Raw genomic sequence first — 15,916 nt, 5'->3', positions numbered from 1 at the left:
TAATTATGTCTTAGTGATATACACAGCTGAAAGAGTTGGTATATATTTACTTTTACAGAACATTTTTGTTTTCCTGGCAGTTATTAATCACTTTATTTTTAGTTTTGTTTACTTATTCTAGGCACCCAGTCATCACTACTTCCCCATGTCCCTCAATATGCAAAATAAATTGAATAGTCTCTCAGCCTCAGTGTTTTTGTCCTTAGAAATGGGTCTTCTGAATGGGTAGATCCATAGACTCACTGCACAGTGTCTTCTGGGATGACTCTTCACCTTCATCCTGGAAAGCTTTACCTCCTGTCTTCTGGTTTGCATCCTCAGTTTCCTAAATTCCTCATCTTTTTCCTTACTTGACTTCCTATTTTAAGTGAAGTATATTATTTTTAGGTTAGACCTCTTGAGAACTAAAAATGTTCACATATTGTAGATCTGAAAACTATTTTTTCTACCTTTTCCTTATTACTTTGAGGGCAGTGATCTTCAGTTTTGGAGTTTTTTCAAAAGTTTAACATGCTTCTCGTCTTTGTATTTCCTCTGAATTCTCTCTCCACCTTCTAACCCCCAAATGACTTTGGTCTCTGGCTGTGAAGTTAAGAGAATTTCTTAACATATATGGTTATGCTTGACTCTCCACTTGTATTGAAAAATAAATCACCATTTCAAATATGGTTTGAAATTCCACGTATTCATTGTGAATGGTTTTCTAGTGACTAACTTTATTGCACTGTGATCAAGTAGAGACCTAGCTGATTTGTTTAAGAACTCTCTAACTCTCTCAGTCTGTGTTTTTTACCTAGATCCAGTCAGTGACAGTCAGGAGAAGTGACCTGGCCACCCATATTTTTAGAGTAGCGTAGGGAAAAATACCTTGTTACCTTTGTTTTGGGAGTAGCCTTTTACTTAATTTCTCCTCTGTAGTATTGCACCACATCCCTGGGCTCTGTGTATTGCTCAAGAATGGAACAGGCTGTTTTTTTCCAGATGCTTGAATGTTTTTGGAGTTCATGCCTTTTATAAATTACGCATTTTAATATAACACCTGTATCTGTTTTTCCTTTAATAGCTTCTCAATCTTGTGTCATGTTTAGAAAAGCCTCCCCAATTTAAGATATACAAATATTCACTCTCATTGTCTTTTAGAAAGCAATAGTTTTATTTCATAAATGAATTATTGTGGGGAAAAGAAAGAGAGACCAGACTGTTACTGTGTCTATATAGAAAGAAGTAGACATAAGAGACTACATTTTGTTCTGTATTTGAGATGCTGTTAATCTGTAACCCTACCCCCAACCCTGTGCTTGCAAGAGACAAGTGCTGTGGTGACTCAAGGTTTAATGGATTTGGAGCTGTACAGGATGTGCTTTGTTAAACAAGTGCCTGAAGGCAGCATGCTTGTTAAAAGTCATCACCATTCTCTTAATCTCAAGTACCCAGGGACACATATACTGTGGAAGGTCGCAGGGAACTCTGCCTAGGAAAGCTAGGTATTGTCCAAGGTTTCTCCCCATGTGATAGTCTGAAATATGGTCTCCTGGGAAGGGAAAGACTTGATCTTCCCCCAGCCTGACACCTGTGAAGGGTCTGTGTTGAGGATTAGTAAAAGAGGAAAGAAGGCCTCTTGGCAGTTGAGATAGAGAAAGGCATCTGTCTCCTGCCGGTCCCTGGGCAATGGAACCTCTCGGTGTAAAACCCCATTGTATGTTCCATTTATTGAGATGGGAGAAAACTGCCTTAGGGCTGAAGGTGGGACTTGCTAGTGGCAATGCTGCTCTTTATGCACTAAAAATGTTTATGGAGATGTTTTCACATGCATATCAAGGCACAGCACTTTTCCTTAAACTTATTCATGTCACAGAGATCTTCATTCATATGTCTTTCTGCTGACCTCCCTACTATGATCCTATTATCCTGCCACTTCCCCTTTTCCTAGATGGTAAAGATAATGATCAATAAATACTGAGGGAACTCAGAGGCCGGTGCTGGTGCGGGTTTTCTGTATGGTGAGCGCCAGTCCCCTGGGCCCACTTTTTCTTTCTCTATACTTTGTCTCTGTGTCTTATTTCTTTTCTCAAGTCTCTTTTCCACCTAAGGAGAAACGCCCACAGGTGTGGAGGGGCAGGCCACCCCTTCAAATTATATGATAAATTTTTAAATGGTGTAATTTCTTTTCTACCACTGATTAGAAATGCTATTTATAATAAAATAAAATCATATAGATAAGTACATATATTTATATATAAGATATATACACATATGACTCATATATGTGAGTCACAGTCTGCCTCAGTAGAAGGTGTTTGATTTAACACCCAAGAACATATTTTAATACCTTGCTTTATATCTTTTCTCATACTCTTATAGTTTTTTTCTTTCAACTTTTATCCTCTTTATATATATAGCAAAACAAAAGTTTCATTTTTATTTTATATGAGACCATGTAGAATTTATATATGAATTTAGAGTTACCATATTTAAAACGTTGAGACTTTCTACCCAAGAACACGCTATGCAACTGAAAGCATTTAATAATCTTTCATAAATCGTCATTATAATTTTAAAATTTTCTTTTGTTATGCATTTATAACAGTTTATTCTTATATGTTCTATGTTTTGGATTACTATTATAAATAAAATATTTGTCTTCATTTTATTTTCTAAATGACATTTATTTCTTATTGTAAATCTATACATTTCTTGTGAAGATTTGTCAGTAGACCACAATATAAAATTATTTAATTTCTAATAAGTTTTTTAAATCTTTTATTTTACTATATTCATAATATCTATAAACCACAATAATTGTGTGTCTTCCTACCAATTTATACTACCTCATTTTTTGATTTTTTCATATACTTAAATACTTTTAGGAGCCTAAATTAATAGCAGGTATTATTGATTGTAATGCAAACTGCTTTCAGTACGTCAACATAAACCTAAATAAAAACTACTTTGTATCTGGTTTAACACTTTCTGTCTGAAATTCCACCTTGATATATCAAGTCTGTAGTTCCAGCCTTGTTCTTGTTAGGATCTCTCCAGCAATTTTTTCTATTACATGTTTTTTAATCCTTCTAAGTCAAATTGTTATAATGAACCTCTTAAACAACCTAGAATTGGTCTGTTTTAGTTTGATTTTTGAGGTAATTTAATGGATGTTAATAACCAATATATCTTTTATGTGTTTATAATTTTTTTTTTTATTTTGAAATGTGAATTGTGTTTTATTTCTTTATTTGGTGAATTGGTTTGTAATGTGATTTATTTGTTATAATTTTGAAATATTTGCCTGGCTTTGATCTTCTATTAGTTATATTTTTAAAGGTGTATAATCTACTTAGCTTTGTACTTCTTGAAACAGATAAACTAAAATCAATCAGACCAATATTTTCTGTTAATTGCACATTTCTGGTTTTTGTAGTACACACTTTACTTCATAAAATGGAATTCATCATGTATCCTACCTACACACTTAATATTAAAAATTAACCAAGATAATTCCCTAATTCTAATATAAAAAGTATAAGAGACCACTAATTTATAAGACCAGTATTTCTATACAAAGATACGAAGGAATGACTAAACTAGAAGATACACTGAAATGGTTAGCTGTTTGTACTCATACACAGAATTATCTTGGGTTTGGTAGCCATAAATAAAGACTGTTAATAGTCATTTCCTATTCGACACTCAAGTAGGATGATGTATTTTTTTCAATATGGTTAACAAACTCTAAGAAATTTCTGAGTGAAAAATAATATTTATTGATTTAACATAAAATATTTATTCCTGATATATTCAATGATTATTAAAATTGTGTAAAAATATTTTGTGCCAATATCTGACCTGAAATTCAGATCTAGCCTTAGATATTTATATGTAGGTTTTATATACACATTAACTTATGCTGCGACTTTTAGAAATTGTGCAATCCATGGAAAACGTTTTCTTTGCCTGAATTGTTCTGTGTATTGAAAGATTTATAGCATTCGTCATTCACTACCCACATGCTAAATGTCAACTGTTGAAGCCAATTATTCTGAATATTGACAATGACTCTAGAAATTCCCAAGATGCCTCTAGAAGACAAAATACTCTCCCTGAAAATCACTGAGCTAAAATAAATTTCTCAAATTTACAAAAGCACTCATCACTTGTCACCCAACCATGTACTAGTATGTCAAGCGTTTTGTCATCATAATTAATAAATTCAAATAAATTGTAATATATATGTGTACACTGGCATTGAGTACTAAGATAAATGGCTATCAGATTGAAAGCTTTTCAGGGAGAAATACATCAATTTTGATAAAATATCAATTTTGGTGAAAATTATAGTAACCTACAAATGTTATTGATATCTTGAAATTATGTAAATTTAAAGAAATTTTCTTTGAGATATCAAATTGGACTAACATAATTTACAGATGTATTGCTAACTGTATTATTAAATATATAAATTTTAAAATACAGTTAAATGGGAAAATAGTGAATAATATAAAAAGTAAAAAGCAGAAGCCTACTAGGTAAAATTCTATAAGTTAAAAATATGATCTAATGTGAAAATATTATAATTATTAGTTTTTATCATTTATATTTTTAATGAAAAAAATTCTAGGAATAGAAAAAATAAAATATTCCTTTACTTATTATCCTGAGTCCTAAAGTTATGACCCAAATAACTTATAAACTGTGGATGCTCAATTAATGTGTTAATATTGTCCACAAATGCATTTTAAACTTGAATAAGCTATGCTCAAGACAAAGATCACCTTTTAGAGATTCTCCATAAAAGGGTGCATGAAATTCCAAGTCTTAGAATATAATTTGAAAAGCAATGCAAAAGAGTTATATCTATAAAAACTATTTAAATATTAATTTAAATAAAAATCTGACTCAGGTAGTATAAAATTATATAACATGCATAAATCATTTTATTGTTTGAGATACGAAATTAAAGGATGAAAAATCATAAAACCTGAAGCTATAATATAGTCAAACTTTTATTTTAAATATATAGCATATGTATTTGGGAAAAATATATGAGAGATAATTGTGTATAGATAAGTTTCAACCCATATGAAACTTGAAACTTTATTATTGAAAAATGCTTCATTTAATGAAGTTTGTCATAATAATTTTGGTATGTGACAGGAAATACAATGATATGCACTCTAGAATTGCTTAAATGAATGATTTCTATATCATTTTACTACAAAGATTTAAGAACCAAGATTATTTGGTTTTCCAGAGCATAATAAAGAGAGAAAATATATCCGTGTATGTAAGTGCTTTAGACAAAAAGATTTAGACACTTGATCTAGTGGTATCAAGACTGGCCCAAACCCAAAAATACATTCACGATGATACTTTCTTTCTTTCTTTCTTTCTTTTTTTTTTTTTGAGACGGAGTCTCGCCCAGGCTGGAGTGCAGTGGCCGGATCTCAGCTCACCACAAGCTCCGCCTCCCAGGTTGACGCCATTCTCCTGCCTCAGCCTCCCGAGTAGCTGGGACTACAGGCGCCCGCCACCTCGCCCGGCTAGTTTTTTGTATTTTTTAGTAGAGACGGGTTTCACTGTGTTAGCCAGGATGGTCTCGATCTCCTGACCTCGTGATCCGCCCGTCTCGGCCTCCCAAAGTGCTGGGCTTACAGGCTTGAGCCACCGCGCCCGGCATGATACTTTCATATGTAGTTCAATATCTTTTTTGTTTTGAAGGTAAAAATACAAGCATATAAAACTTTTACTTGATGGCAGAAAAGTTTGCATAGTATAGCCAAATTAAATAAATAAACCTAAAACAAACTATTCAATTTGTTAATAAAATCACTGACTTCATGGCAGAAATTACAATAGTCTTGGAATAAATAATTATCAGACTTTCTGGATCAGAAATAATTTAAGAAAATCCTGGTCAAATTATACTATATTTTTGTGCCAAATTCACATAAAGCTCTATTTTTACAAGCCTCCTGACTCTACAGAAATAGTTTTTGAAACTATACCTGATTTTCTTACGGACTTTTAGATTTTGCACTTGGAAACAGAACTCTTGCTTATAACTGAAAATTATGTTTTGGTTATATTTAACATTACACAGAAAATGTGAATCTCCTAAAATTGCCTGTAAAGGAAACAGGTTTAATTTAAAACTTGCAGAAAGAAAGCCAGAAGACACGTTGCTATAATCAAGCAACTTGTATGTTCAGAAAGTGAAAAAAAATAATTATTTTAGTACTTTAAAAAATATGTTCACTTTTTAAATAAAATAGAACAACCATGAGATGTGTTCTGAAGAGTATATAATCTTACCTATATAGTACACTACCTGGGAACAGATACCATGTCTCACTGTCATAACGTTTAGAACAGTATATTCCAATTAGAGGATATTCAATAAATAATAAATGTACAAATGAAGATATTTCATTCTGTTATAGTATTTCTGGTAGCAAGTAGGGATTGGTGACTTAGACATAAATTTGAGGCTTCAAAAAGAGGTGGGAGTCATGAACACTTCACAGTCGGGTCATGGTATTAAGAAATTATCATCCCATACTTAGCAAATCTTTCCTGGTTTTAACTAACAACATGGCTGGTATGATTTTTTCTTTGGCTCATTAATCATTTTATAAATTCCCAGAAAAAATTTTTGAACATTTCAGGGCAAAAATGTGGTAATATGCAGACTTGTTTGAAACACGTCATTTATATTATGAATTTTAATCTGTACCCATTTAAAATACATTTTAAAAGAAAATGTTTATACATTATTCATTAATTTTGTGTCTGTTACCATCATCACCATTATTTGTGTCTATTATTATAATACTGTCATTACTTTGCCTTATAAATTGAGTTTAATTGAAAAATTTCTCCATGCCCAAATCACAAAGATATTTTTCTACATTTCTTTCATTTATATCATAATTTTACCTTTTACGTTTAGATCCCTATACACATTTAGAGTCTCCTTCTACATAAGGTATAAAATTGTAATCCAGTTTCATTTAAGGTCTTATAATAAGCCATTTCCTCAATACCATTTACTAAAGAACGCTGTATGTTCAAACGAAATTATAGCCGAATTTCTCATATATCAAGATCCCATATATACTTGGATTGTTGTCAGAGCTCTCTGTTGACCCATTATTATTATTATTATTATTATTATTATTATTATTATTTTCCTTTAAAGGCACCCACACCATTAGTCCCTTTTCAAAGATAACTTTATAATTTGGAAAACGTTATTCATAAATATATATAACATGATAATTAGTGTCTAAAATAACTTGCAATATTTTTGTTGTTGCATTAAATGTGTGAATTAATTTAGGAAGAATCAATATTTTAACTAATTTAAGGCCTAACATTTAAGTCCATGCACTATGTTTCCATTTATTCAGAGTATATGTAATTTTCTCTTTTTCATTGAGCTTAGTGGTACATAGAGGGTCTCTTTAACAGAGAATTAGAACTTTTTTTCTTTTAATTCTAAAGATTTTGCATATCTTTTGACATTATAACAGGTGGTATCACATATATAATTTCTAGATATTGCAACTGATATGGAAAAACTTAATTTTACATAAAATACTTGTATCTGCAAAATTTGCTGGGCTCCATTGTTAGTATTAATTATGAGACAATATCAAGAACTCATTAATGTGTTGATAATTTCAATTGCAAAATCCAAAGATTTTCTGGAAGTCAAAAAAATTGGCAAAAGAGAATCACAACATCAGAAAAAAAGGAAATTTTATCACAAAATTAAGGATAATTTTCCTAATAAATAAAAAGCTTCTGAAAATCATTGTTTCATTAAACAAGTATTTGTTGAGCACTACTCTATGTGTCTTTTTGCTTACTACTTTTCCTTATCAAAATGTTTTCAATGTTCATCCATATTAGCATGTATCGGTAATTCATTTTTTCTATTGCTGAATAACATTTCATTGTATGAATATAACAAATTTTATATATACAATCATCAGTTGATGGTCATTTGGGTTGTTTCAACATTTTGACTCTTTTAAACAAAACTGCAAACACTCACATACAAATTTTTGTAAGAACATGTGTGTTCGTTTTTTTGAGTCTACACTAGAAGTAGAATTGCTGGGTCACATGGAAATTCTATGATTAGACTATACAAGTGGGTGTAAAGTGTTATCTCACAGTTTTGATTTAAAATTCCAGTCTTTCAGCCTTTCACCATTAAGTATAATGTTAGCTATGTTTCTTTGTTCTTCTTGTTTATTTTAGACTTCCCTTATCAGATTGTGGAAGTTCCCTTTTATTCTTCATTTGTTGAGTGTTTGTTTCATAAATAGTTGTGAGATTCTGTAACATGCTTTTTTTTTCTACATCTATTTATATTATCATGTGTTTTCTTTTTTATTTATTCTATTGATAAAGTAAATTACATTAGTTGATTTTTAAAAAAATTAAACCAACCTTATATTCTTATGATAAATCCCACCTGGTCATGCTGTATAAATCTTTCTACATGTTGCTGAATTTGGTGTGATACTGTGTTGAGGGTTCTTGTGTGAATTAATTTGGGAAGAATTAATATTTTAGCTAATTTAAGGGCTAATATTTAAGTCTATGCATTATATTTTCATTTATTCCGAGTTTATGTAATTTTATCTTTTTCATTAAGTTTAATGGTATATAGAGGGATTGAAAATATAAAACATAGATTTGCTTATAGTTTTCTTGTGATTTGTCAGGTTGTGCTATTGTTGTAATATCGGCCTCACAAAATGAGTTGGGAAATGTTCCCTGCTCTTTTATTTTTGGAGGAGGTGGTGAATAACTACTCTTAATTTTGCTTTAAATATTTGTTACAATATCAAACGAAGTCATCTCAGCGTGGGGCATTTCATGGTGTTAATTTATGTTGGTTTGTTTAATTACTGATTCAATCTTTGTATTTGTTATAGGTTAGATTTCCTATTTCTTCTTGAATCAATTGAATCAATTTCAGTAGTTGGTATTTTTCTTTTTTCTTTCTTTTTTTTTTGAGAGGGAGTCTCGCTCTGTCGCCCAGCCTGGAGTGCAATGGCCGGATCTCAGCTCACTGCAAGCTCCACCTCCTGGGTTTATGCCATTCTCCTGCCTCAGCCTCCCGGGTAGCTGGGACTACAGGCGCCCGCCACCTCGACCGGCTAGTTTTTTTGTATTTTTCAGTAGAGACGGGCTTTCACTGGGTTAGCCAGGATGGTCTCAATCTCCTGACCTCGTGATCCGCCTGTCTCGGCCTCCCAAAGTGCTGAGATTACAGGCTTGAGCCACCGCGCCCGACCTATTTCAATTTTTTGAAATATATTACAGCTTGTTTTATAGCATATCGTAGGATATGGTCTATCCTTGAGAATGTGCCATGTGCATTTAAGAAGGTTATTCTGCTGTTGTTGGGTAATATGTTTTATAGCTATCTACTATTTCTAGGTGATTTAAAATGTTCAAATTTTCTATATCTTAGTTGATTTCCAGCCAACTGTTATATCTGCTGTTGAAAGTAGAATATTAGAGTCTCTAATTGTTATTGCTGAATTAGCTATTTCTCCCTTAAATTATTTTTTAGCTTCATTATTTTGAGGCTCTGTTGTTAGTTGCATATATACATGCATACACACACACACACACACACACACACATATGTTTGTAATCACGACCTTTTCTGACAGTTTGACTCTTTTATAATTATAAAATATCCCTCTTTTCCTCTAGTAACTATTTCATTTTTTCTCTTAATATATATTTTATTCTCTTAATATCTATTTTTTTTCCCTGATGTTAGTATAGGCACTCCAGTTTTCTTCTTGTTGCAGTTTGAATGATATATTTTTTTATTGCTTTACTTTCACCTTATTCGTATCTTTGAATCTAAAGTATCTTCCATAAACCATGTATATATATTAACACACACACATATGTATACATATGTGTATGCATCTTCTATAGATCGTATGTAGTTGACTAAATAAGAAAACAGCCAGTCTAAAAATCTCTATCTTTTGATTGAATTTCGGAAATCACTTTAGTTAAATATTTTTGATATATTTGAATTTATGCCTACCATTTTACTTTTTGTTTTCCACATGTCTCATATCACTTCTGTACCTCTGTTTTTCTCATTCTAATTATTCTAATACTAGTTTCTTTTATACTAAGTACATATTACTCTAGGGCAATATTTTATTTTATTGTATTTATTTTTTCATGATAGGGTCTCACTCTGTTGCCCAGGCTGAAGTGCAGTGGCACAATCATAGCTAATTGCAGCTTCTAACTCCTGGGCTCAAGTGATACTTCTTCCTCAGCCTCCCAAGTAGCTAGGACTACAGGTGTGCACAACAATGCCTGGCTGATTTTTAAAATTTTTTGTAGAGACAGGTTATCACTATGTCGCCCAGGCTGGTCTCAAACTCCTGGGCTCAAGCTATTCTCTTCCCCTGGCCTCTCAAAACACTGAGATTACAGACATAAGCCACTGTGCCAGATCATGAGGGCAACATTTTAAATTTTTTAATGCTATTTTTACTAAAGTATATGAGTTTTTGTTGTTGTTGCTTTTTTTTTTTTTTTTTTTTAATACTTTAACTTCTAGGGTACATGTGCACAACATGCAGGTTTGTTATGTATGTATACATGCACCATGTTGGAGTGCTGAACCCATTAACTCGTCATTTACATTAGGTATTTCTCCTAATGCTATCCCTCCCCCCTTCCCCCATCCCACAATAGGCCCCAGTGTGTGATGTTCCCCTTCCTGTGTCCAAGTGTTCTCATTTTTCGATTCCCATCTATAAGTGAGAATGTGCGGTGTTTGGTTTTCTGTTATTGCGATAGTTTGCTGAGAATGATGGTTTCCCGCTGCATCCATGTCCCTACAAAGGATACAAACTTGTCCTTTTTTATGGCTGCATAGTATTCCATGGTGTATATGTACCACATTTCTTTCTCCAGTCTGTCACTGATGGACATTTGGGTTGGTTCCAGTCTTTGCTATTGTGAATAGAGCCACAGTAAACATATGTGTGCATATGTCTTTATAACAGAATGATTTATAATCCTTTGGGCATATACCCAGTAATGGGATGGCTGGGTGAAATGGTATTTCTAGTTCTAGATCCTTGAGGAATCACCACACTGTCATCTGCAATGGTTGAACTAGTTTACATTCCCACCAACAGTTTGAAAGTGTTCCTATTTCTCCACATCCTCTCCAGCACCTGTTGTTTCCTGATTTTTTTAATGAATCACCATTCTAGCTGGTGTGAGATGGTATCTCATTGTGGTTTTGATTTGCATTTCTTTGATGGCTAGGGATGATGAGCATTTTTTCATGTGTCTGTTGGCTGCATAAATGTCTTCTTCTGAGAAGTGTCTGTTCATATCCTTTGCCCACTTTTTGATGGGGTTGTTTGTGTTTTCCTAATTTGTCTGAGTTCTTTGTAGGTTCTAGATATTAGCCCTTTGTCAGATGAGTAGATTGAAAAAAATTTTTCACATTCTGTAGGTTGCCTGTTCACTCTGATGGTAGTTTCTTTTTCTGTGCAGAAGCTCTTTAGTTTAATTAGATCCCATTTGTCAATTTTGGCTTTTGTTGCCATTGCTTTTGGTGTTTAGACATGAAGTCCCTGTCCATGCCTATGTCCTGAAGATTACTGCCTAGGTTTACTTCTAGGATTTTATGGTTTTAGGCCTAACATTTAAGCCTCTAATCCATCTTGAATTAATTTTTGTATAAGGTGTAAGGAATGGATCCAGTTTCAGCTTTCTACATATTGCTAGCAAGTTTTTCCAGTACCATTTATTAAATAGGGAATCCTTTCCCCATTTCTTGTTTTTGTCAGGTTTGTCAAAGATCAGATGGTTGTAGATGTGTAGTATTATTTCTGAGGGCTCTGTTCTGTTCCATTGCTTTATATCTCTGTTTTGATACCAGTACCATGCTGTTTTGGTTACTGTAGCTTGTAGTATAGTTTGAAGTCAGGTAACATGATGCCTCCAGATTTGTTCTTTTGGCTTAGGACTGTCTTGGCAATGCGGGCTCTTTTTTGGTTCCATTTGAACTTTAAAGAAGTTTTGTCCAATTCTGTGAAGAAAGTCATTGGTAGCTTAATGGGGATGTCATTGAATCTATAAATTACCTTGGGCAGTATGACCATTTTCATGATATTGATTCTTCCTATCCATGAGCATGGAATGTTCCTCCATTTGTTTGTATCCTCTTTTATTTCATTGAGCAGTAGTTTGTACTTCTCATTGAAGAGGTCCATCACATCCCTTGTAAGTTGGATTCCTAGGTATTTTATTCTCTTTGAAGCTATTGTGAATGGGAGTTCACTCATGATTTGGCTCTCTGTTATTGGTGTATAAGAATGCTAGTGACTTTTGCACATTGATTTTGTATCCTGAGACATTGTTGAAGTTACTTATCAGCTTGAGGAGATTTTGGGCTGAGATGATGGGGTTTTCTAAATACACAATCACATCATCTGCAAACAGGGACAATTTGACTCCCTCTTTTCCTAATTGAATATCCTTTCTTTCTTTCTCTTGCCTGATTGTCCTGGCCAGAACTTCCAACACTATGCAGAGACACACATAGGCTCAAAATAAAGGGATGGAGGAAGATCTACCAAGCAAATGGAAAACAAAAAAAAGCAGGAGTTGCAATCCTAGTCTCTGATAAAACAGACTTTAAACCAACAAAGATCAAAAGAAAGAAAGGCCATTACATAACGGTAAAGGGATCAATTCAACAAGAAGAGCTAACCATCCTAAATATATATGCACTCAATACAGGAGCACCTAGATTAATAAAGCAAGTCCTTAGAGACTTACAAAGAGACTTAGACTCCCATACAATAATAATGGGAGACTTCAACACTCCACTGTCAACATTAGACAGATCAACGAGACAGAAAGTTAACAAGGATATCCAAGAATTGAACTCAGTTCTGCACCAAGCAGACCTAAGAGACATCTACAGAACTCTCCACCCCAAATCAACAGAATATACATTTTTCTTGGCACCACATCACAATTATTCCAAAATTGACCACATAGTTGGAAGTAAAGCACTCCTCAGCAAATGTAAAAGAACAGAAATGATAACAAACTGTCTCTCAGACCACAGTGCAATCAAAGTAGAACTCAGGACTAAGAAACTCAATCGAAACCACTCATGTACATGGAAACTGAGCAACCTGATCCTGAATGACTACTGGATACATAACAAAATGAAGGCAGAAATAAAGATGTTCTTTGAAACCAGTAAGAACAAAGACACAGCATACCAGAATCGCTGGTACACATTTAAAGCAGTGTGTAGAGGGAAATTTATAGCACTATATGCCCACAAGAGAAAGCAGGAAAGATCTAAAATTGACACCCTAACATCACAATTAAAAGAACTAGAGAAGCAAGAGCAAACACATTCAAAAGCTAGCAGAAGGCAAGAAATAGCTAAGATCAGAGTAGAAATGAAGGAGATAGAGACACAAAAAATCCCTCAAAAAATCAATGAATCCAGGAGCTGTTTTTTTGAAAGGATCAACAACATTGATAGACTGCTAGCAAGAGTAATAAAGAAGAAAAGAGAGAAGAACTAAATAGATGCAATAAAAAATGAAAAAGGGGATATCACCACCAACCCCACAGAAATACAAACTACCATCAGAGAATACTATAAACACCTCTACACAAATAAACTAGAAAACCTAGAAGAAAAGGATAAATTCCTGGAAACATACACTCTCCCAAGACTAAACCAGGAAGAAGCTGAATCCCTGAATAGATCAATAACAGGCTCTGAAATTGAGGCAATAATTAATAGCCTACCAACCAAAAAAAGTCCAGGACCAGACGAATTCACAGCCGAATTCTACCAGATGTACAAGGAGGAGCTGTTACCATTCCTTCTGAAACTATTCCAATCAAAAGAAAAAGAGGGAATCCTCCCTAACTCATTTTATGAGGCCAACATCATCCTGATACTGAAGCCTGGCAGAGACACAACAAAAAAAGGGAATTTTAGACCAATATCCCTGATGAACATCAATGCAAAAATCCTCAGCAAAATACTAGAAAAACGAATCCAGCAGCACATAAAAATGCTTGTTCACCATGATCAAGTGGACTTCATCCCAGGGATGCAAGGATGGTTCAACATATGCAGATCAATAAACATAATCCAGCATATAAACAGAACCAAAGACAAAAACCCATGATTATCTCAATAGATGCAGAAAAGGCCTTTGACAAAATTCAACAGCCCTTCATGATAAAAACCTTCAATAAATTTGGTATTGATGGAACATATCTCAAAATAATAAGAGTTATTTATGACAAACCCACAGCCAATATCATACTGAAGGGGCAAAATTGGAAGCATTCCCCTTGAAAACTGGCACAAGACAGGAATGCCCTCTCTCACCACTCGTTTTTTGTTTGTTTGTTTGTTTTTTGTTTTTTTGTTTGTTTGTTTGTTTTTGTTTTGTAGTTGCTTTGGAACTAATCGTACTCATCTTAACTTAGTAGAATTTATCACGGATTTATGCTAACTTAATTCTACAATGATATAGAAAAGTTATTTCTATACAAATATACTCCTTCTTCCCTTTTATTGTGCTAGAATTGTAATACATAACATGTATTATGTAACATAATATATAATAAGTATATATGTATATATAAGTGTTTGGTGTGAAAATTCCAATCATTTTAATCAAAAAAAAGATTGTTACCATGAAAGAATTTGATTATGACTCATCAATGTAATTATAATTTTTTGATAGGTGATATTATCTGCTCAAATGATACATAAATACCTGGGTCTATTAATTTCATCTTCACTAATAGCTTCATGTTGACACTTATTTTCTTGATCATCAGTTATATTTTCCAGATACATGTTGCTAGTCCATCTGAGAAAACATAGATACTGACATTTCTGACTGTCTTCTTCACTCAAACAACTGCATCCATTTGCACAAATCTATAACAAAAAGAAATAAAAATGTTGTAAATTCCCATCACTTACTGTAATATTACAATTGTGATCTGAGAGACCACAGTAGATGCCTCTCTGTCTACTAAGATGAAACCTAGGGTTAAGGAAACAGAAGATAACTATGGGACAAGGGTTCAGAACTTGGTTGGCACAACAATTCCCTAAATTTCTAGAGCTACAAGGAAAACCACACCCTTGCTAAACTCCCTAATAGGAGCTATCAGTCAAATTGTCATTTCATTCTTAACTCTGATTTACAACCAAGGCCACCATAACCCTTATCAGACAGAACTGCCTTACAAACACTCTTCTGATAAGCAATTGTAGGCCTCAAATCAGTTTCAGCCAGTTTATACAAACAGGACACAAACTGTCTTTGTGTCCTATAGTTCACTTTTTGATGCAAACTGCCAAATTCCACCTCATTTTAACACTAAAGCCCTGCTTCAAAGAGAACATGGGATGCATGTTACATATATGTTTACTCACTGCACATGTGATTGATTCCTCCTCATAAATATGTATTGCTTTCCCCGCAAACCTGCTGAATATGTCTGAGTCTATTTTGGACACAGACCCTGTGAGGCACAAAAATCACCCTGCCCTTTAAACCACTTCTAAGAGAGCACCTTGGGTCGATATCAGAGATGACGTTTTCCCAGTTCTATTATTTGGCTCTGTTTCCTTACCCAAATCTCATGTTGAATTGTGATCCTGAGTGTTAGAGGTGGGACCTGGTGGGATATGATTAAATCATAGGTGCAGTTTCCCCCTTGCTGTTCTCCTGATACCAAGTGAGTTTTCCTGAGATCTGGTTGTGTAAAAGTATGTAACACCTCTCCCTTTACTGTCTGTCCTGCTGCCATGTGAAGACCATGCTTCCTT

The 15,916-nt window shown here is 33.6% G+C and overlaps 1 protein-coding gene across 1 annotated transcript in view; it reads right to left on the bottom strand.

Annotated features, from left to right (window-relative positions):
• Window positions 1-15,916, bottom strand: part of EYS (eyes shut homolog) — a 1,801,461-nt gene that overhangs the window by 1,612,883 nt on the left and 172,662 nt on the right. The window contains exon 6 of the mRNA XM_026455461.1: window positions 14,850-15,016. Coding sequence (XP_026311246.1) covers window positions 14,850-15,016 — 167 coding nt within the window. The remainder of the gene's footprint in view (window positions 1-14,849; window positions 15,017-15,916) is intronic.

Source organism: Piliocolobus tephrosceles, chromosome 5 (genome assembly GCF_002776525.5).
Source record: "Piliocolobus tephrosceles isolate RC106 chromosome 5, ASM277652v3, whole genome shotgun sequence".
Classification (NCBI taxonomy): Eukaryota; Metazoa; Chordata; class Mammalia; order Primates; family Cercopithecidae; genus Piliocolobus; species Piliocolobus tephrosceles.
The sequence above is the reverse complement of the archived record's forward strand: the minus strand, read 5'-3'. Positions and strand labels throughout refer to the sequence as shown.